This window comes from Pagrus pagrus (assembly GCF_965226575.1).
Source record: "Pagrus pagrus genome assembly, chromosome: 17".
In the NCBI taxonomy this organism is placed as follows: domain Eukaryota; kingdom Metazoa; phylum Chordata; class Actinopteri; order Spariformes; family Sparidae; genus Pagrus; species Pagrus pagrus.
The window spans coordinates 5316543-5338757 of NC_140201.1; the positions used below are offsets into that span (position 1 = coordinate 5316543).

At 42.3% G+C, this 22215-nt stretch overlaps 1 protein-coding gene across 9 annotated transcripts in view; it reads right to left on the reverse strand.

Moving 5' to 3' along the window:
• Nucleotides 1-22215, reverse strand: part of LOC311272731 (microtubule-actin cross-linking factor 1-like) — a 225858-nt gene that overhangs the window by 75385 nt on the left and 128258 nt on the right. For 8 of the 9 annotated variants that reach the window (XM_084379322.1, XM_084379319.1, XM_084379316.1 and 5 more), the window contains 22 exons: nt 21877-22038; nt 21453-21557; nt 20979-21074; nt 20546-20671; nt 17760-17912; nt 14326-14480; nt 14097-14223; nt 13796-13979; nt 12946-13112; nt 12375-12553; nt 12147-12285; nt 11855-12048; nt 11464-11623; nt 11194-11277; nt 10870-10977; nt 10632-10730; nt 10339-10461; nt 9996-10087; nt 9348-9483; nt 827-7042; nt 513-668; nt 105-320 (listed from right to left, as the gene is read on the reverse strand). In XM_084379322.1, coding sequence (XP_084235448.1) covers nt 105-320; nt 513-668; nt 827-7042; nt 9348-9483; nt 9996-10087; nt 10339-10461; nt 10632-10730; nt 10870-10977; nt 11194-11277; nt 11464-11623; nt 11855-12048; nt 12147-12285; nt 12375-12553; nt 12946-13112; nt 13796-13979; nt 14097-14223; nt 14326-14480; nt 17760-17912; nt 20546-20671; nt 20979-21074; nt 21453-21557; nt 21877-22038 — 9177 coding nt within the window. The remainder of the gene's footprint in view (nt 1-104; nt 321-512; nt 669-826; nt 7043-9347; nt 9484-9995; nt 10088-10338; nt 10462-10631; nt 10731-10869; nt 10978-11193; nt 11278-11463; nt 11624-11854; nt 12049-12146; nt 12286-12374; nt 12554-12945; nt 13113-13795; nt 13980-14096; nt 14224-14325; nt 14481-17759; nt 17913-20545; nt 20672-20978; nt 21075-21452; nt 21558-21876; nt 22039-22215) is intronic. The other variant, XM_084379323.1, reaches the window with a different exon arrangement.

A 22215-nucleotide genomic window follows, 5' to 3' on the forward strand; every position in this document is an offset into this window, starting at 1 on the left:
GAATTCCCAACAACAAATAAGCAAACCCAAAACACAAAAACCTTTCTGATTTTCTACTACTACTACTACTACTATTATTATTATTAGAAGACTGCTTCTTTTACCTTATATGAGTCTCTATGGTCTTGTAGACTTTGCAGAATGCCCATAGAAAGTGCTCTGGCAGCCTCATATCCTCGAGCCAAGCTTCGACTGTCCTTTTCCAGGGCCAACAGGAGTTGCGGAGGAACATCTTTAGGTTGGGGCTTCAACAGCTGCTCAGCAGCCTCCACTTCCTTGTTGATCGCAGGCTCCAAGTCACGCAATTCAAGGTCCAGAGTCTGAGAGACAGATTAGGAAAAGAAAAAACAAAAGTTTGCTTGATGCTGTTTGGTAAGAGGCTAATCCTTAAATCTGCTTTTTTGTCTCACACGGGGAACTAAAAGTGCAAAATAAGTTAACCAGAAAAGTGGGTTGGTGGCACATTAATATAACAGCACATCTCTATCAGGTCAATATGCATATTCCTTCACCTCAGTCTGTCTGATGATGTCATCCAAGGCGATGAGGCTGCGGCCAACTGACTGCTGTTGCTGCTGTTTGAGTCGGACCTCAATATGTCTGACCATGGAGACCAGGGCGACAATCTGCTGGTCATGCTCCAAGCATTCCTGACGGATCAATGATGACTGTGGAATAAGAAAAAAATACAATAACACATACTAACGAACTCTATTACTGATTATTCAAATGTGTGTGTAATATACACAGGAGACAGTCTTCTAAAGAAATGTAAATGAAATTTTAGAAAAGGAACCTTCTCAAATGATGATCTACTACTTCTTACCTTGCCTGTCTTGGGTTTCATCACTTCTTTTTCTATTTCTCGACTCTCTCTGACATCATCGTCTCCCTCTTCCCAGCTCTCAGTGGCTGTATCAGACTCAGGGACTTTAGGTGAATCAGACTCAGTTGAAGCCTCTTCTGCTGATACTGGAGACTCAAGATTTTGCTGTTGGTCTTTCAAAGATTTTGATTCAGCAACAGTAATACTTTTAACTTTAGGTGGTTGCTGCTTTTTCTTCTTTTTGCTTTTCCCTGTCTTTTTATCTGTTTGTGTGCCAGGATCCATTGATTGAGCTGTAGGTTGGCTGTCTGGTTTGCATGTAGCAGTCTCGTGAGAAACGTCAACGGATTCACCTGCATGTCTGGTTTCTGAATGTGATTCTTGGGATTCTTCTTTCTCAGCAGATGTAACCTCTGTTGATTTTACGTGTTCCTGAATGAGAGAAATGGGTTCTTCTGACTGATGTAAATTTAATGGACTTTGTTGAGTGGTCTCAGCTCCTATAGCATTATTTTCAGAGGTCTCCACTTCATTTGCCTCCTCACCAACTGTAGATCTGATGATATCACTGGCTGATTGACCATCACTATATCTGTCCATCCTCTGGTCCTCAGGCATGGCAGATTTTGTGATCATTTTTGTTGATGTCACCTCAGAATCCACTTTTTCAGGCGTCGTTAAGGTCTCACTATCAGGCTCAGTTTTGTCTGTCATTTTTTGGCCCTTGTTCTTCTTGTTCTTCCTACTTCGTTTACTTTGCTGACTTTCTTTAGGCTGGACTGATGTAGTTGCCTCAATATCTTTTTGTATGTCTTCCTTCCCAGATCCCCTCTTGTGTTCTCTCTCATCTGAAGAAACCTCCAACAGTTTGGTCTCTCTGTCCTCCTTGACAGAATGTTTCTCAATAGCTGTATCTTCTTTAGCCCCCGTCAGACCCATTTTGTTTTCTTTGACACTCATCTCTTCCTCATGCTCTCTTGGTGAACCACCGGGTCTCTTGACACTATCATCTTTGACATCATGACTCTCCACTCCATCAGTCTTAGATGGCAGAGTTTGTCCCTTTACATCTTCAACACTTGTGCCTTGACTCTCTTTCTTTGTCACCTCACTGCGCAATGCCTGCAGCTCCTCAGCAGTCTGCTTCTCGCTCACTCCTTTTTCAAACACCTTTTTAAGAATGCTCTCTTTTGCTTTCAGTACCAAGGCTGCTTTCTCATTGTCTGGTAGATTAGATTTCTGAGGCAATTCTTGCTCCTTATTTTTCTTCACCTCCTGACTGCTGTCTGTTTGTTCTGGTTGCTGAGAGGCTGCATTCTCTCCAACTTTCACTTTCTGCTGCTCCCTCGTCATCTTCTCTTTCTTATCACCCTCTTCTGTATCTTTCAATAATGTAATTTTTACTGCGTCTTTCTCTGTCTCAATGGCGTGTTCTGTGAATTCCAGAGTGGCTGGACCTGCTTCCTGTCCCTGTTTTACCAAATTATTTTCAGCCTCAATTTTCTTTTCAGCCTTTGCTTCAGTTTCTCCACTGGGAGGCCCTGTGGAAGCTGTCTGACTACCAATCTGTGATTTCTCATTTTTGTCTTGTGATGCAGGCTCATCTGCGACAACGATAGCCTCAGTCTGCCCTTCAATATGTGCATCAGCTTGATCAATTTGAGATGAATGTTTTATCTCTGGAGAAAGTGTTTCTACTTCTGCTTCCTTTCCCTTTCCATTCTTTTTATTCTTCCTCTTCTTCTTGCTTTTACTTTGAGTCACTTTGGAGGTCAATACATCGTCTGACTGCTCAACATCAGTGCTAGATTTGATCTCAACCTTTACAGGTTTCTCTGTCTCCACTCTTGTACCCCTCTCATCCACATCATCATCTTTCTGTGCTGCCACATCAATCTCTCTATGAACCTCTTCACTCAATTGTGATAATTCAGTGCTACCTTTGCTTTCTCTGTCATCTCTAATATCTTTTGCAACAGAACCTGTCAGGTTTTCATCTTCAGAAACATGATGAACCACTGATGTGCTTACATTACTGGGTCTGTATTCCTCTTTCTCCACCTTCACAGGTTCCGCATCTGACTTTAAAATAGTAGCCCCTTTTTCTTCCTGTGAATCTTTGTCAGTATCATAGACAGGTGCCTGAATGGATTCTGCAACAGAATCTCTAAGATCTTTCCCCTTTTGTTTTTTATTAGTCTGGCTCTTGCCTGTTTGCAGTTTCTCATCAAGCTTTTGTGTAGGAAGAGGCTCTGATTTATTGATGTCTTCCTGTGGTACTATCTCCTCTATAGTTTTCTGAATTCTTTTCTCCACATTAGTTGCAAACTTAGACAAGAGGTCAAGGGATCGATCTGGCTCAATAGAAGTATTTTCTTCCACTGACACTTCAACTTTGTCCTCTTCTGTAGAAGGGTCATAAAGTCTTGACTGATCTGATACTGCAGATGTCAATGTCTTTCCATCATCCTCTGTAATTTCTGAACCTGTCTTTGAAAGTGGAGATGTTGAAGAAAAGTCAGTGTTTACATCTGACCAGTTTGCTGGACTGTCTGGGCTTGACACTGACATGATAACAGAGGGGCTATATGTACTATTTGGTGAGGCAACAGGTGTAGCACTACCTTCATCAACCTCCATCTCCACAGAGGCCAATTTCTCCTGAATCTCTGAAGCTATGTCTCTGGAGATCAGACCTTTTGCAATGGCATCATTGAGACTGGATACTTGTTGTCCAGTGGCAGGATCAACTAAGCCTCCTTTAAGAATCTGGCTCGTGGCTATTTCCCTCACCATTTTGTCTCCAACTAAACCTCTTTTACAGGCCTCCATGAGGGGAAGCCTTTCTCCAGTACTGATATCAATGATCCCTCCACTGTCGGCCTGGCTTTGGAGCAGTCTCAATGCTGGAACTGGGTCAACTTGCTTTGACGCAACTGCCTCTGGAAGGGTCAAATTTACTCTAGTTTGCTCATCATGAACCCCTCTGAATGGTTTCACCTCCAAGAAGCGTTTGCCTGTTTCTATATCAATCGTACCCTGGTTTACAAGCTCTGAATACGGCACAATGCGTGCAGTTTGGGGGTCAAGAACTCCTTGTGTTACAGTAGAAGAAGCCATGGCTTCACTAGCAATATCCTCATCAAGAAGACCCTTAGACACTGCCTCTGTCAATGTCAGCTTACACCCAGAGTCAGGGTCTAAAATGGCTCCTGTTGATGCCTGGAAAACGACAGCTTGTGGGTGAGATGAAGGGCTGACTCTCCCTCGGTAGACCCACTCTAGTTCCTCCAGGCCAGGAGCAATGGATCGATCCACTAGTCCTCTATCTACGGCATCTGAAACTGACAGCCTCAGCCCTGAAGCATGATGTACTATGCCACCCTCAGCCACCTGCCTCGCCAACACCTGATAAGCCTCATTAGACCTAATTAGTCCTTTCTGAATGGCTTGCTCCAGAGGAACTGGAGACTTGGACTCTGGGTCAATAACACCTTCCATCTGTAGCTGTAAACTGGCTTTAGTGAGGGCTGTTGCTGAATCCGTGTCCTTTCCTTTGTATGCCTTCTCTAGTACCACCAATTCATCTCTTTGATTTTCCTCAATCAGTCCCAGGTTGGCTGCTAGAGTGACAGAAACTTTCTTATCCCTACGTAGATCCACAATCCCCCCAGATGCCACCTGGGCTTCTAGAAGTCGAGCAGCAGTGTTGGGGTCAATCAGTCCTGCCTGAGCTGCCTCCCTCACCCCACAGATCTGCCTTTTATCTACATCTACAACCCCTGCAAGGGTTTTATCCGACTTCAGGACACTCCACATTAGGTCTTCATCCAGTAAACCCTCCTGCATAACATCCTCCATGCTGAGAGACTCACCACTGCTGGCATCGACGAAACCCCCAAACAGACCTGCCTGAGCCATTAATTTAACTGCCGTGTGGCCAGGGAGGACACCCTGAGCAACGGCCTCATCTGGGAGTAGCCTTTCCCCTTCATCTGTCATCAGACCTCCTTGTTTAAGCTCTAGGACTAACTTCCCTAATTCGGCATCCTCCTCTTCCTTCTCAACTGGTGATTCAAGGATATCAATCTGTGGTTCAGCATGCTTTGAGTCTGTCTCTGTTATGGGCACCTTTTGTTTGATCATTTCTGATTCAGTCTGGGAATACTTTATACCTTCCCTATCATCAGATCGTGATGAATTAACATCTTCATTTGTTTTTGCCACCTTTGGGATGGATTCTTTCAACAATCTAAAATCTCCCTCTGATTTGAGTGGTGCTGTGACCGTTTTTCTTTCTACTGTTGGGGCTGTACTTGTAGTCTCCTGAACATCAGTGTCCCTGGGTTTGGATTCAATGGCGAGCACCACATTAGGTCCTTTTGTCAATTCCCCTTCAAGATGTTTAGCTGAAGCCCTTAAACTTTCAAGACTGGAGATTTCTTTCTTTTGAGCTTTTACTTTTGCATCTTTGCTAACACCGATTTCGTTTTTAGCTCCAAAGGCTAAATCACTCTCTACAGTTAGTGATGGTTTTTGTGGCATTTTGTTGTCATTTCCTCCATCATATCTTTTCTTCTCACTGCTTGTACCATTCATCTCAAATTCTTTGCTCGGTGTGACTTCATTTGAACTTTCTTCTTCAACCTCATGGTGTTTCTCACTCAATGCTTCTTTCAAACTAAACTGTCTCACCTCTTGTGCCTTTCCCTGCTCATCTATGGTCAAACTGCTTTGACCTTCAACTTGACTTCCATATACTGAATCTCTAGCAACCAGTTCAGTAGCTTTGACCAACTCCACCAACTCGGGGTCTAGCAGCACCAATCGTTTTCCAGAATGAGCATCCACATAGCTGTGAGTCATGAGGTAAAAGAGCAGCTTGTGTTTTGCTTGTTCTTCAGGATCCATTCCTTGTGTTGGTGTAGCATCCCAGACAGGACCTTCGGTAGATGATGAAGGTGAAGGAGAGGATGGAGGTGGAGTGGAGCTAGTGGAACCCCAGCTCAAGCGGTTAAGAGATGGAGTGCCTGACTGGTTCATGCTGGTAAGAACATCAGGGATGTGAATGTCTTTGAGAGAACTAATGACACTAGGCTCAAGGGCCTCTTCAGCAGCCTGGTTTAAAGGGAGCACCTGGAGGGTTTCTGGGTTGTACAGAGCCCCAATGGCATGTCGCTGCCGTAGGATGTTCCTTGATAGCTCTCCTGAGATCACTCCTTGTTGAAGAGCCTCAACAATTGGCAGGAGTTCTCCAGATTCAGGCCAGAGTATTCCCATGAATGCCCAAAGAGACTCAAGGACCAAGACAGCCAAACGAGAAGAGAGAAGATCCCTGCGGATACTCTCTTCCAAATGCAAGCGCTCTCCACTGAAAGGGTCTATAATCCCCCCATTTTGCAGCTGTCGTGCTAACATAGCACAGGCTAGATCCTGGTCCAAAAGCCCATGACGAACAGCCTCCTCAATGGTCAGCCGGTGGCCAGAACGTGGGTCAGCAATACCACCGGCAAAGAGCTGAGCTTCAAGAAGTCGTACAGTAACTTTCCGATCAATCAAGCCTTCCTGGACTGCACGGAAGATACCAACTTTCCTTCCTGTCCGGAGGCAGACAGTTCCTCCAGGTTGCTGCTTGACAGGAAAGAGGAGGAGACCTGAGTCATTGTCATGGACACAGCGCTGTTGTAGCTCATATAGGTTTAATTTTTCAGCTGTGTTTGGATCGATCAATTCTCTGTGCTGAAGCCTTGACTGGAGTTTGTTGAACGCTCTTGGAGTCAAAAGTCTCTTGTCTTCTGCTTGCTCCAAACTCATAATTTTTCCTGCTGAGTTTCTCAGACCTCCAGTGTTCATCTGAAGTTCGAGAATACGAAGTCCTACTTCCTCTCTGATGAGGCCGAACTCCATGGCTGTAGCTACTGGTAACACATTTTGTTGTTGGTCATCTGTAGACTTAGTATTTTCCACCAAGACCAAGGCACTCTCTAACTCAGAAAGGGACTGTCTGGTATGGGTGTCGATTAAGCCTTGAGCCAGACCTTGTTCCAGTGAAAGACTGTGAGGGGAATCGGGCTGGAGGAGCCCACCCATTATGAGCTGGGCCTCCAGTAGTACATGGCAGGTGTCCTGGTCAATAAGACCACGTTTGGCTGCTTGGAATACTGGGAATGTTTCCACTGTTCCCAGGTCGATTACTCCAGCAATGGCAATTTGTTTCTAAAAAAAAGAAAAAAAGAAAACATAATTCCAGTTGATATTCATTCTGGTACCATTACAGATCAATATGGTATGACTCTTTAATCAGGTAAATGTAATATCATGTTACTATGGTATCATTTTATTACACTATCAATGTATTATGGCCAGAATCAAATGGCAGAATCAGAAAAAGAAGAATACCCACAACCAGAAACAACAAAAACCAAAAACAAAGCAGATATATGTTAAAAAAAACAACTGCTTTTTCTTGGCAGGTTAGTTGTTTGTACATTCCTTCCCATATTTTAATTTCTCTTTTATATCCAAAAGCGCTTTGATACTTACCACAGCTACTCTAAAACAGGCACTAAGCATGCAACAAAGCAACTAGTAATTAAAAAAAATGCAGAAAAAGCTTATCTCTTTGCTTACCTTTATCTAGATATCTAGATAAAGGTAAGCAAAGACAAACAAGAGATTGCAGAAGTATTTAGAAGGAGGAGGATAAAATGTCTAGGTAAGAAAAAACTTAAAGGCAACAGTAAGAGAGAAAGCGAGCGCTACTTACCGTACGGGCTTGTCCCATGGCACACACAATAATGTGCCAGCTTACGGATCGGCAGAGCGAGGCGCGACAGGTGAGAAGCTGGTTGTTAGCGTTCTGCATGCCACTCTTCATTCTGACTCCTAACACTGACACTAAATCCAACTGATGACTCTAAACTTCAGTTTATCACAATACACACCATTTTTAAGGTATGTTCACACTTTACCTAACTGAACAATAAGCTCATCTAACTTATTAACACACTGAACAGCTGCAGATGTAGTGTGTTTATAACTGTCCTGCTTTGTTTTCCATCTCTCATTCTGATCCGTGGCTCAGAGCTCGGATGTCCACAATTCTCCTTTTGGCAGCTGTTAGTGGTTTTCAAGCAAAATGCTGGTTTAAAGTTTCACACATTAATAGTATGCATTAGAACAGACACAAAATTTCTCATACACACACACACACACACACACTCTTGTGATCTGGACACAACATGCTCAAATGGTGAGGTGTTTTTTTTGCATAGCTGGCCTCTGGTGCACTTAAGACTCTAAACCAAAGTGACTTTTTAAAAATCTCCTATTCTTTCGTGAGTTTTCTAATTAAGTCACATAAAAGTCCCCTGTAAAGAAATACGACATTCACATAGGAATCAATTATGAGGTGCAGCTGTCACAACATAAGAATTATCATCAAGGACCTGGAATTCTCACACGCATTCAATCCATTTTTGACCGATGTACCATACTGTACATGCTGGGACAGGGACAATTTCATGACCAAGTGAGAACTGACTGTGAATATGAATTCTCATTGGGCGCCTGTACAGATATACATGGACTAAATTTGATGCAGAGTAAAAATAATACTGAAATGTAATGTGTTGACTTTATGCAGTGACATTTTTTACCACCACAAAAAGAAAAGTAACATGATACTAATTTGTAGCTACAGAGATGACAGTAAAACGTGAAGGTGCATCTATTTCGAAAAATGATTATTTCTAAAGATGGATCTACGGAAAGCAGAGCTCTACAGCTTCTACCTGACTGCTAGCATGACTTGGGCAGCACTGCTCTAGTGCGGCACCACTAAGGCCATGTATTAATCATGTTAGCAGTTCAGCAGATGTGTTTTCTGATGATAATGACAATGATGATGAAGATGACAAAAACTAGGGTGGAGATTAATGACATGACTGCAGGCTTTTAGGAGGACAATGTGAGAGTGGAACACTCCATGCTAAGGCCCAATTCAGACAGTGTTATCCATTGATTTTTTCTTTGCCCTTTTTGTGCCCACATTTCCACTGTAAGTGTTGGAAAAAAAAGTGTTTTAAGACAAAGATTACTGCATTTTCTAGGTTGTCAGATTAGTCTACTATTTGTAACTCCTTCTTGAATAACACAGAAGGAGGTCAAACAGAAGTGCCAAAAATAGAAAATGTAATTTTTAGATCAATTGAATACACGTCTGAAAAGGGTCTGTGATGTTTGTTAAACCAAACGAAGTCAATGAGTCGTCAGTAGTGGTGATGTTTGTCAAAAATGCACACTCTGTGAACACACAACATGCTGTACAACACACACACTCTTGCTGCTTCACACTTGACCTCACGCTTAGCTTGCGAGCGTATTCAGACTCAAAGCAACATTTTATAAAAGTACCTTCATAGTTACAGTTTGTCAAGCTTGCAAAAGCCGTAAATACATTTTTTGCCAAAAATCTGCAGTACCACCTCTGTATCTCGGCACATCCCTCCGACCAATATACCTTTCTTTCCTCCTCTTTGGCCAATTGCTGCTCCAGCTGCTGCAGCTGCTGGGTGGAGCTATCACACAGCTGGTTGTAGGTGGCTGTCAGCTCGTCCAGCTGAGCCTCTACATTAGCACGCTCCTCTAGGGACAATCTGGAGAGGGCACAGGGGACAAGGTTAGAGCAGAAGGGGTTTGTGCGTTAAATGTGTGTCTGAGTGTGTGATGCTGATGTTTCCCACAGTGGCTTTGTTATAAATTTCATTAATATTTCAATGACTTTAAGTTGGAGATCTTTTCAGACCACCCAAAAATAATCTGAAACGCACATCTGGTACAATACATTTGTTAAACAAGCTAAAAAATACACTTATTATATTACTGTTGACCTCTGTGTTTGAAACATTCCCTTAATATTCCCTGAGTCCCTTGTGGTTTCATCCAATTCCCCAACTTTATCAAAAATAAACCTCTAAAAACATTTTGAATTATTCAGGATTCCAAGACAGGAGACTGGATGAGCACGTGCTGCTTGTACAGTGTAAGAAAATCTGTGTTTTTCTCTGTGCCAGTTTCTGGGACACAGCGAAATTCAAACAGTATGTGTGGTGAATATGTTTGGGAAGCACGTGCAATGTACGTGTCCATGCATGTGATCTAAACTTACTTGCTGGCCTGTTTTGATAGCAGGAAGACCTGTGTGCTCCTTATGGCTTCAGCCACTTCATCCTTCTTGGCTGCTAGCTGTTCACTGATGGCCTTTAGAGAAGACACAGTACATGCGTGCTGTGACAACAACCATCAACCATCATTTCAATGTTTCAATTAAACAGGAAAAGACATTTTAATGATCAGGACCCATTATCATTTATATATATATATATTTATACAAAAAGTTGTGAACTGCACAGACTAAACAGCTGACTGGACTTCTTCTTAGATGTCAAATGCATTGCTCAAAGGCACATTGCCTATAAAACAATGTGTACAACATCAGATTTCTGTTGTACCTGTTGAGCAGCGAGTGAAGACTCAGCGTTGGGGCCACCAGTCCGTCCCTGGAGACCCTTGACCCAGCCCAGCAGATCTGAAACCTGTCCCACTCTGGCCTGCTTCTCCTCCTCCACCTCTTTCTGCACAGATTGAAAAAAAAATGTTTTACAAGATACAATTAAAATGATTCACCTCGTTTAATCAATCATTTGACATTAAATGGGATCTCTTTTCTGCTAGAAACTGTGGAGTGATTTCACTTAACCACAAATTTCCATTTCAAGAGAGAGATACTGAAGCAAAGCCCCACCTCTTCTTCTTCTAGTCTCCTCAGTGCATCACTGATGTACTTTACATGCTGGGTTGTCAAGGTGACCAGTGCTGTGTAGCGTGTGCGCAAGTCCATAAACTGTGGAGATAAACCCAGAAACAATTACAAGACAGTAATGGTGATGGTAAATTATATTCACACCAAAAACATTAGACTGCATGTACAGTAGATTAGTTATCTTAATATTCAGCAAGAGTATGAGACTTTCGATCCTTACCTCCTGAGTGATGGCGTCAGAGGAAGAGTGCATCCTCCTCCTCTTGACAGGTGACTTGTGTGTGGATTCTACAAAGGCTCTGTAGGTCATCAGCTGCAGTTCATAATCCTGCAGAATACAAGAACAGTACAAGTTAGTAAAACAAGTAACTGTTCAATCATAACACACAGTTTTAAAATATAACACACTAACAACAATGCAGTGATAATTTGGACCACCTTAGTGAAATAGCTCCATCCAAACTAAACTGTAAATAAAGTCAGAAAACAGTTCCACATTTGTTAAACTGTATATGAAAACAAACAAAGAGAATCAGTCTCTTACCTTCACTGAGGTGCAGTACTGTTTGGAGTGAGTCTGGCACTCGTCTAATTTGGTCTGGTTCTGTTCAATCTCAGCTACTAATGCCTGAAGAAAGGAATCCGTCAAAATAAAAACATATCATTGATTTAAGTCTGTCAGATATAATTTTAAAGGAAACACCATCTGATGCAAACCAACATTTCTACCACAAATGGAGTCCATCATTCCTCAGAATCAATCCACTGCATTTAATTTTGGTTCATGAAAGTCCATGAAATCAGGTTTACTCACCGTCTGCTGGGCCAGCTGTTCAGACAGTGCTTTGCTGTCAGTCTGTCCAGCTTGTGTATTTTCTTGTCTCTCTGTTGTTTCTTCGATCCAATTAATCAGAGCAGAATGACCGTCTCTGTACTGCTGCAGGGCTGAGCCCAGAGCTTCTAGCTCAGTTTGTCTGCAATAAAAAAGAAACACAAAAGTATTTATTGTACGCATAGCCTAAGTTTAGTTTTTTTAAAGAAAGGAAATGAGTTGTTTCATGTTCTATCATTATAAATTTCTCTTAATAATAAGACATTGGAACACAAGTTCAGTGCCAAAACATGTTGTTAAAACTTTTCAGTTTAAATGGTACAATAATCCTCTTCCATACACTCTTCTCTCATCTTCACCCTCTCCTGCTCACCGTGTCTCCATCTGTCTCTTGATTCCACTCCACCTCTCTGCCATCTGATTGGCTCTCTCCTGGTAGCGTTCCAGCTCAGGACTGCGGTCTGGGTGGAGCCTGCTCAGCCGAGAACCCACCTCTTTGGCTCGAACTACCTGCGATTGCAGGGACTGGAAGATGTCCTCCTGCTCGGCAAGCTCGCCCTGCCACTTCTGGAAGGAGACCAAAGGATGCAGAGTCAAGGTTAGAGTTCACAACATTTCTCTTTAGCTGGATATAAGAGGGGTTTATGTGATAATGTGTCCCTTACCCCTAGCTGATCTCTGAGGTTTTGAATGGCTGTTGTGTCGGCAGGAACGATATCTTCTTCACTTAGTCTGCTCTCATTCTTCCTGACCAGGCTCTCTGCTTCATCCAGGCCACGCATTAGGATTTCTATTGTTTTTAACCTGAGGAGATAAAAGGTAAATAAATCACACATTTTGTGAGCGAAGCATTCATGTGTATTTCTGAGTGAATCAATAAACAGCTCACTTACTTTTCTAGGTAGACAGACGAGATGTTGTGCAGTTTGTCTGTCTTCTCCACAGCCTGATTGAGTTCAGATCGGAGGACGGGGACGCTGGAGGACGTCGGCTTCTCCTCAAAGAAACTGACGCAGCGACGAGAAACGTCACCCAAACTGGAGCGCAGGGCGTCCAGCTCCGACTGCAGTTTCTGGACAAAGAAAGTGATTTTAAATTAGCAAAATTAAGAGGTAAATAATGACCTACAGACCAAACTGTAGCCGTTTTAACCCTGGAATAACAGATAGACGGCTTTTACAAAATCAGAGTGATTCATTTACAGTCACTGAAAACACAATGGTCTACCTCTGTTGCACCTTTTTTCATTACAACACTAATATTTTCAAAAACTATTAGACCCATTGAGGCAGATGAATCATTACCATAAATAAAATAAAATATAATATATTTACCATCATATTGCTGTATTTGTATTAGCACTTGAAATATATCTGTTAATAAAAGTAACTCTCTGGTTCATGTATTAACTTCATAAAGAGGTGTTGTTGCCTATCACAACCAGCAGATGGGGCTCAAACTGACCTCTTGCTCAGTAATCTGGACGGTGATGTCAGTATTGTCACCTGACAGCCGGCTGGGGGGCGGAGTTTCGATTCCCCTCAACAGTCTCTGCTCGGCCTCATTGAGACGAAGGGTGATGTTCTGCAGCTCCGACAGGTAGGAACGAGAGACTGACTCATCCTTCTCCACTGGAGTGAGAGAAAAGAGAACAATGAAAGAAGAAATAACGCTTTGGTTTAATTTATTTTGGGCATCAACAGTAAAGCTGCAGACATTCTTGTTTTATTCAAAGTTTGATGACAAAATGAAGATGAATAACAGCCTTGGATGTTTTATCTAGCCTATGTCTCAAAGTAACTCGTTTCTACAGTTACAGTTATACAATTTAGACCATGTCACTGTAATTGTTAGTGTTCGACTATTTATTCAGATCCTTAACAGAGGTAAAAGTACTAAAATCACACTGTAAATATATATATATATATGAGTATTCAATTGAGTGTTTGGTTTATTATACATTAAGAAAACGTGTGACACCTTCACAATGTTTTTTTGTTCAACTAATAGTCCAAACCTGTTTTACAAAACACATAAATTACAAAAGGAAAAGTAACCAGTAACTTCAGCTAAGCTACTGTCAGAAAAATGCAGTGCCATTACAAGTATTATATTACCCTCTCAAATGTTGTGGAGTAGAAATATAAAGTTACATGAAAAGAAAATACGAAGTACAAGAACTCAAAATTGGTATTCAAGAACAGGACTTGTAAATGTACTTAGGCTGACAATTACCAGTGGTGCAGTGTTACTAAGTGTTTAAGAGGTGTGTATGCATGCATCAGTGAGGGTATATTCGTCCGCTCCGTCTCACCAGTCTCCATGTTGAGCAGCAGGTTCTGGCAGTGCTGCTGCGCTTGCTGGACCTCTTTCTCCAGGTCTCTTCTCTCGCCTGGCGTGAACAGAGCACTCTCTTTGCTGTCAGACAGGAAGTCGGCCAACTGGGACTCTAGGTGACCCAGGACCTGCTCCCGCTCTGCCGGAGACTGACAACGAACCTGACAGATGACACCAAGGGGGGGAGAAGGTAAGTACAACAGAGCAGAAGAAAAGCAAAGGAACAAAACATATTTAAAGAAGAATACAGACACAAACACAAACACAGTGAGTCTCACCGTGTCCAGACTCCATCCGGAAACAGTCCTGATGTCTTTGAGCAGGTAGTGCCAGGACACCACACTCTTCATGTTTATATGCAGCTGATGCCACAAAGACATGACCTTCTGGTACAACTGCTCTGTCCTGTACACACACAGAATATAGAACATGGGCATTCAAAACCAACGATAGCCAACTCACTGTGTTGATAAATTTCTAGCAGAGTTAAAGTTCTTGGCTGGCTACCTGCTGGCTGTGTCCATGGCCTCCTGGTTTGGGGGCGGGACGGTGAAACACACTGAGGGGACCATGGCCTCGTTCCCTGTCGGACTGATCACCTTCCACTTGGTCCTTTGAGAGTTGTCCTCCAGCACACACTCCTCGCCTCGGGTTATGGTGATCTGAGAGGAGGTAGGGTTGCGAGATGGATGCGGAAAACAGAAACACATAGAGCGAGGGATGGAGCAAAAATGGAGGGGGAAAGATGGGATGGAGGAAAAAAAGACAGATGTTTGGAATGAGGAAGGTAACAAAAAGGAACAGATGGAGAGAATATGAAGAACGAGATGAAAAAATAAGAGAAAATTAACAGAAAGTCAAGAAATTATGATGTTTTAAGACAGGATGGATGAGATGTCAGTTAAAGAGAGGAAGAAAGGAAGGGAGGTGAGGAGAGAAAACATGTAAACCAAAAGTTGATAGCAACAAACTCATAATGCAACACAAAATGCAAACATTCATGAACTTCATGAAGTTAGCAGAAGCCCTAAAATGATATGACATTAGAGGCCTTCACATGTGGACTGAAAGCTGCTTTGCATTTCGTAAACTAAAAGCTTTTATTGTGAAAGCAGCAAATATTCTCCAAACTTACACAGAAGTTTAGTGATCCCTGGGCCGGGTTTCATAAATTCACCAACAAGGGAAACCCATTACTGACATGGTGATTTTGAGAAACCCAGCACAGGTCAAAACAAAGAGATTTGGGGTTAGAATCTGCAAAAGTGAGCTCTAAAATAAACACAAGGCGAAGCCATGACTGTGGGGAGGAATTTCAGAGCTGCACATAAAAGCCTACTGCTGTACTGCCTCCCCCACCCACCACCCTCTCTCACCCCATCCCTGCACACACACACAGTAATACATCAATAATGCAAAGCTATGCACATACAGTAAATACATGGAATGTAAATTGAAGCTTAAAGCTGTGACTTGTTACTGTCTGACTGACTGAAGCAGCCTCAGAGGCATGTGTTAAATTCAGTTCAGTTCAGCTCACTGATTGCCACCTGCCCTTATCAACGATCAAGTTTATCCTCATCTTTCTCCTCTTTGGTGCCCAGTATTTGAATTCGAATGTGAAACAGGTGCCTCATTAGAGATACATTTCCTTACCACTAGTCCTATCATAGGTTTCAATGACAGGAAAAGTCCTTTTTTCCCATCTTCTCATTACAGAAACAATTCCTAAACTCATGGCTGTGCCCTATCATGTCGGTGGAGAGGAGGATATACTGTATAAGTTAACAGGTTAATGTTAGTGTTAGTTCTCCAACAGACTAACAGACAGTTTTAGTCTCCTCAATAATACAGTTTGAGTAGCCTTCTCATCATAATAGTGTTCATGCTGTTCCCATCTTTATTGCCATTGCCATGGTCTGTATGGCAGTGACAAAAACTGTTACTGGCAGTTATTTTTTGGAAGACTTCAAACTTAGTTCCTGTAATGAGGTCCCAAGAGACAAAATAAAAGGTAGACACAGAGATGAAACTGTGTTTTTGTATCCATGTCTATTTGTATGTCTACTGTCTGTCTCCTGTCCCTATGGTCTTAATTTCAAAGAGCAACCAACTTCTTAAATTCAGTTGCTTTTTTTTTTTTTAAATTGTCTTTGGTCTGCCCACATTTTTTAATCATAAAGCTCCTTGTGCCTTGCCATTTACTGATTCACCTGTGATTTGTTGTCACTACTAGAGAGCCCATTTGTCTCATTTTGTGTGTTAGGACACAACAGGTTGCTATATGTGCATACAAAGGTTAATCTATCTTAGCTTTTTTTCTTAACTTTTTAATAACTTATTTACAAATAGCCACGATTTAGCATTTTGTTGTGATAGAGATTAATTTGAAAACTGAAGTTGTGTTTGACTGGACAGGTAAAATACTACATTTGTTTTATATAGTTGTTTTCAGAGTTGTAGGAAATCCAATAAAGAGAAGGTAGAAGGACCTAGTTCATACACACCTACTGATTAACTAATTTTAATCCAAGAGACCGACTAGGGCAGGTATCAAATTCACAGTGACCACAAGTTGCATTACTGACACTAAAACCTGTAATCAGCTGATAAGAGAGGAGCAACCAGAACAGTGCAGTGTGTGCAGTGTAAGTATCTGAGGTGAGAGAGGGAGAATATAGGCAGCTATACCTGAACGTTTGTCTTGCCAGCCCAGCCGACAGACGAGAGGAAGGGAAGAGGATGAGGAGGAAGAGGAAGAGGAGGAGGAGGAGGAGGAGGGAGTGAAAAAGGGAGAGGCAAAAAAGGTACATGAGGGTATGGAGAGAGAGGAGGAGACACAGGAAAGTGAAGGAGAGAAAGATTACTTTTGGTCATGTGCATGTTTGTCCAGAAGTTTGGATATTAAATATCAGCACACACTGATTGTCTTTAGTATGATTTTCAACTCTGTGGCAGCCTGCATCGTTCTTGTTTATCTTCTTTAGATCACTGATGCAATAGGGGACCAAACCACCTTCAATCTTCACCAGGATACGACACCTTACATACACTATGCTTCAGTGAACTGACCCTGCGGACTCTCACACAGCAAACTAAAAATAGCAGCAGCAGCCGCACGTCCACCCTGCAGGAGTGCTAGGTGCTGGTTTTCAAGAGAGCCCGCAAAGGGGATGAGACAGATGTATTATTGATTCGCTTTTAGTTTCCCTCAGGACATCACAGCTGAGAGTTAGAGGCAGAGAGAGACTTTACTTGTATCGATGCATGTTATATAAAAGTGGCTCGGAGAGGAAAAACAACGCCCAACTTTTGGCTAATGGGCTTTTACAGAGATCAAGAGAGCTCTCTGAGAACAAAGACGAAGATAATCTATTGTGAGAACCACATAAGTGACAGATTCTGGATCATAATCATTATGCTTATTCAGCTTCCAAATTGAGCACTGCACCAATTTGTACTTGCCAGTAAAACAGTTGGAGCAGTTACCAAAAAAGATCCACTGCTTTAGTTTATAGACCACCTAGGCTGAGAGAAGAGTTTGTGTAGACGTACTCTTCAATCTGAAGACAAAATAAAATGTTCAGGAAGCAGCTAAAATAGAACAGCCACAAAGTGACTGTGGAAAGGGGCTTGGAGAGGAAGTGTAGGGCAGAGAAGAGGCGGTTGGTGGTGAGGGTTAAAACAATAGAGTGGTGAGTTCAGTGGTGAGCGGTACTACATGTATACATAGTTTTGAAAAGGATTCCTCATATAAACCTCATTAAACACAAATCTCTGAGAGCTAAGATGGAACAAGAGCGACTCGATGATTTTATCTCAACTCGATGAACAGATTTCTAATTTGTCAGTGTCAGAAACTTAAAGTAACTTTTTCCTGACAGAAAGAAAACACGCACACCAGCATGTTCTTGGAGTATAATAAATGGTGGGTCTCATACCTCTATCTGTCTGTAGTCGCAGATGGCTTTGATGGGTGTTGTGGTTCCCAGGGTGCTCTCTGCGCTGCGGGGGTGGAGCTGCACCAGCGTCTTGGCCCGGCCCACCAGGCTCGCCACCGTACTCCGGTACTCAATCAGCTGCTCCTTCTCCTCCTACAGGGCAGAAAAAATAATCACTTAAGTATGTAATTCATCAGAATGTTCAGACTGACTAATGGACTACAGGCAGATGCTTAAATGTTTTTTTTTTGGTGTGCACACTGTAAAGACGAGACAAGAGTATGAGTCTACAGCCATGCTCCCAACTCTTAGATGCTGTACTTTAGCAGAGTGGTGCTTTGAGCTTAATGCTAATGTTGACACTCTTACATGCTTACAATTATAATACAATGACATGCTTACAACATGCTGATGTTCAGGAGGTATAGTGTTCACTGTCTTAGTTTAGCATGTTAGCATTGCTAACTTTTGCTAATTAGCACAACACATAAAGCACTGCTGAGCCTGATGGGAATGTCATTAGTTTTGCAGATATTTTGGTCATTAGAGGTGATAGTAGCTCAGTCCTAAGGGACTTGGCTTGGGAACAGGAGGGCTCCTCTGGCACGGACATGTTACAGAGCTTGAACTGGTAGCTGGAGAGCTGCCAGTCCACCCCCTTGGTACTGACGGGGTGTCCTTGAGCTTTGAAACCCTGTCTGCTTGGAGAGCCAACTATATGGCAGTCCTGTCACTCTGAATTCTCATTACTAGTGCATGTCTGTAGGCCCTATGTGTGTGCATATGTGTGTATTACAGGCCTAATGAAAAAAGAAATGTCAGTCTGGACCAAAGTGGTGGACCGATTGACCGACACCGCCATCTCTTCACCCAAACTGCTGGTGTGACACAAACCTGTGTTATAAACCGGCTGGTCCGACACATAATAACTAGCCTGTTAGCTAGTAGCCCCTGATATGAATGGACTCAGCTGCTTGTGTTAGCTTGTCCACTAACCATTAAATATTTAAAGGTGTGTGCTTCACCCTGACAGGTAGAACTACATTTTATTTCTGTCTTGCCCGAAGCAGAGAGACTCATTAAGGATTTATTAGAGAGAGACACAAACAGAGACAGGTAGAGAGAGAGGTACAGAAAGATAAAGGTGAGGGAGAGGTAGAGATAGAGTAAGAAATAAACAGTGGAAGCTAAGGAGGGGGGCAGCATAAATAACTTTATACACATTACACCTCTGAAATGAATTTTACACTGAGATGGCATTCGCTGCAGTCAGTACTGCTAAAACAAATTATCTGACAAGCTGGGGAGAATAAAAATGTGGGCGCATGAGTGATTACAAATTGATTATCACCACGTCAACAGCTATCATGAGAAGAGTGATTAGATTATCAGAGAAGTATTGCTTCAATATATTTCCTCAAAAAAGTCCGGCCAATGAGATGCTGCATCAGTGTCCGTATGATGACCTTGTTATCAGATTTGCACCAAATTACAGAGACATGTTTTATCTACCTTCAGTGACAGCAAGTACTTATGAAATCTAACTATATCTGAAGAAGTGAAATAAATCAAAAGAGAGGGCAAGGTTCGATCAAACGGCCACTGCTTAAACTCTAATATCTGCCGACCAGAGGGTGAAAAGGCTGATCAAATCCTCTCCTCAGGTATTATGAGAGTTTAACAAAAGAGAGATGGGGCACAGTGAACTGGAAACTTTACCGACTGGAGCTGGAAACTGATTAACACACACAAACAGAGGCAGATAGGCAGGCAGACACAAACACAAACACACACGGATGCAAACACATTTAGGTAGCATGTGAAAATATCCACGTTCTGTACGTAACAAAGCTGAGTGCACACAGGTCTGTGAAAACAGCAGCTGTTTGTGACAAAGGAACACACCATTTTAATGAGAGGACACGCTTACTGCTCTGGCCTGTGGAGCGGTGCTCACACTAACTCTGCCATCTGTTTGAAGGTGTGTTTGTGTGTGTGTTTGTGTGTATGTGTGTTTGTGTGAGGTAGGTGTGAAGATGGCAGTCTCATGAATGTGCCACAGGAGGGATGATTCAGCGAAGCTTCTCTTTAACAGATTACTTCATCCTATCTTGTGGGGTGCTGCAGTTGCCTGAGGCAGGGCACAACAGTCAGGAGGACACTGGTATGCCAACACTTGTGTAGGTCTCTGTTGCTCCTGTGCTATGAAGTTATAAATGGCCATATAGAGGCTTGAACATGAATGTTTCCTCAAAATTTCGCATGTGTAGGTTTGTTCTGTAAACACAGGGTGGCAGTATGACTTCTAAACCTGAAGGAACACAGTAAACTAGTATAAAAATGAGACTTAACATCCATAGATTAACTATATCTGCATTTATCCTGCATTGGTGCATGTGACTATGTGAGTATTGGTTGGCAGGCAAGCGTAGGGTTTGGGTAATGGTTTCCAAAGAACAGGGTGAACTTGACTTGGAGAACCATGCACTGGTATCTTGACTACCTTGCTCAAGGGCACTGACACAACTGAGGAGGGTGAGTGCCTTCAATTAATTTTATCTGTTTAGTTAGTCAAGGAATTTATTGGCTTCATGAACTGCAATTAAAATACAATTCAGATAAAACATCTGTGGGGTAACAGCATTTTAAAATGCTGTATATGAAATATAAATAATACAGAAATGAGTGACTTTTTCCTGGAGGAAGTTGTAGAGTTTGTCATGTGAAAGTGAGAACTGAAGTTAAAAAAACTGAAATGTGAGGCTGAATGAAGTAGATTATTGTACCATTGAGTCCTGCAGCAGATCTTCCAGTTTGCTCAGTCTGCTGTTCTTGTCACAGGTGTACTGTCTCTTGATGGTTTCTTGGAGCTGGCGCAGGTACGACTCACACTCCCGAGCATCACTCATAAACTGACAAAGAGACGGAAAAGAGAAGATCACAATGAATTTCACAGAAACCTGTAGAGGAGACAGCGGACATGAATTACTTTCTGTAGATGAACTGTCTAACTATTCAATTCCCCAAACTCGAATGGGCATCATGTGGTTGCAGCCAGAGGGGATATAAGAGAAGTGAAATAAACATATTCTTAAGACATTTGCGTGCATTACTCTGAGGTCAAAGACAACTTACATGTACACTATATCCTGCCAATGCTACAGATTTGTTTATGTTTCTAAATTCTCAGTATAGTTTGTTCTTTGTTAGTCACCTCACCTGGAAGTACGCCGTGTTGTCTTTAAGGTGCTGCTCGACGCACACACAGAGCTGGTTCACCCACTGCCACTGAGTCTGCAGGGCTGCACTGTAAGCCTGATCATACAGAAAGATGAAGAGAGAGGCGGAGAGAGTGAAATATTACTGTCACACAGCAGTTACATACAGTACAAGATTACAACGGTAGCTACAAGGCATCAACAGGGATGCTGATCAACACCTTTTTCTGACCTGTATTTTTTTCAACTGTGCAGTAATAGGCAGAGAAAAGGTAGAATATGTTTACAAATCAGCATCTACAGGCTATTTAAAATGCAACAAAACAAAACCAAAAAAATCAAGAAATGCAAGTATCAAGGAGCATTTAAGCCAAAGCATTTGGCTTCAACTGGTTCTACAAATTAAGCCAGAGAGAGGCAAAACCCAACATCTCTAAAGGTCATTCAGTCAGACTGAATAAAGTCAAAGATTCACCTCCACGGTCTGCTTGGCTGGATGGTTCTCCTGACACAGACGGTTGGCCGTTTCCTGGAGTGACTGCATCACTTCTTGTTTTTCATCCAGTTCTAACCTCAATTCCTGTAAACACAACAGGAAAAAAGAATAGTAGATGACGGGATGATTATAGTGCTGGCCTGATGTAAAAATAGTGTTTCTGTGCATTTAAACTGTTACTTTCAGTCCTGTTATATGTGGAACACAAATTCAGAGATAATGGTGTTCTTTAAGAAAATGAAAGGAGCTTGTTTAATCTAATGCAGACGTTTTCTTTCAATTAGAGACGCAATAACATCCTTTTTTCTGTAACGTTCTAGAGGTTTGTGGTCTATGCTGTGTGTTTTCTGACTTGACAGAGGAAACCATTACTGCATCTGTTCACCCTCCTCCCTCCACTCACACTGTATAATTCTTTCTTGGCGTTCATGTTGGGGTTGTTGTCGCTCCAGTCGAAGGCAATCTCCTCCTCCTCCCTCTCGTTGAGCCAGATCAGCTCCTCAGTGCAGTGCGACACAAATGCGTGCAGGCTCTCCAAGCTCCTCAGGCGCCATGACGAATGTTCCTATAGCAACCGCACAAACAAACATCATTGTCATGCTGATCAGCAGTGCAGAGACAGAGACAAATATAAAAACCAATAAAAAAAAACTTTATTTTGGCTGATTGTATTATACTGTTGGTTTTGGTGCTTTTACAGGGATTAACTGAAAAGACAACAACCATCAGAGCAAACAACCGG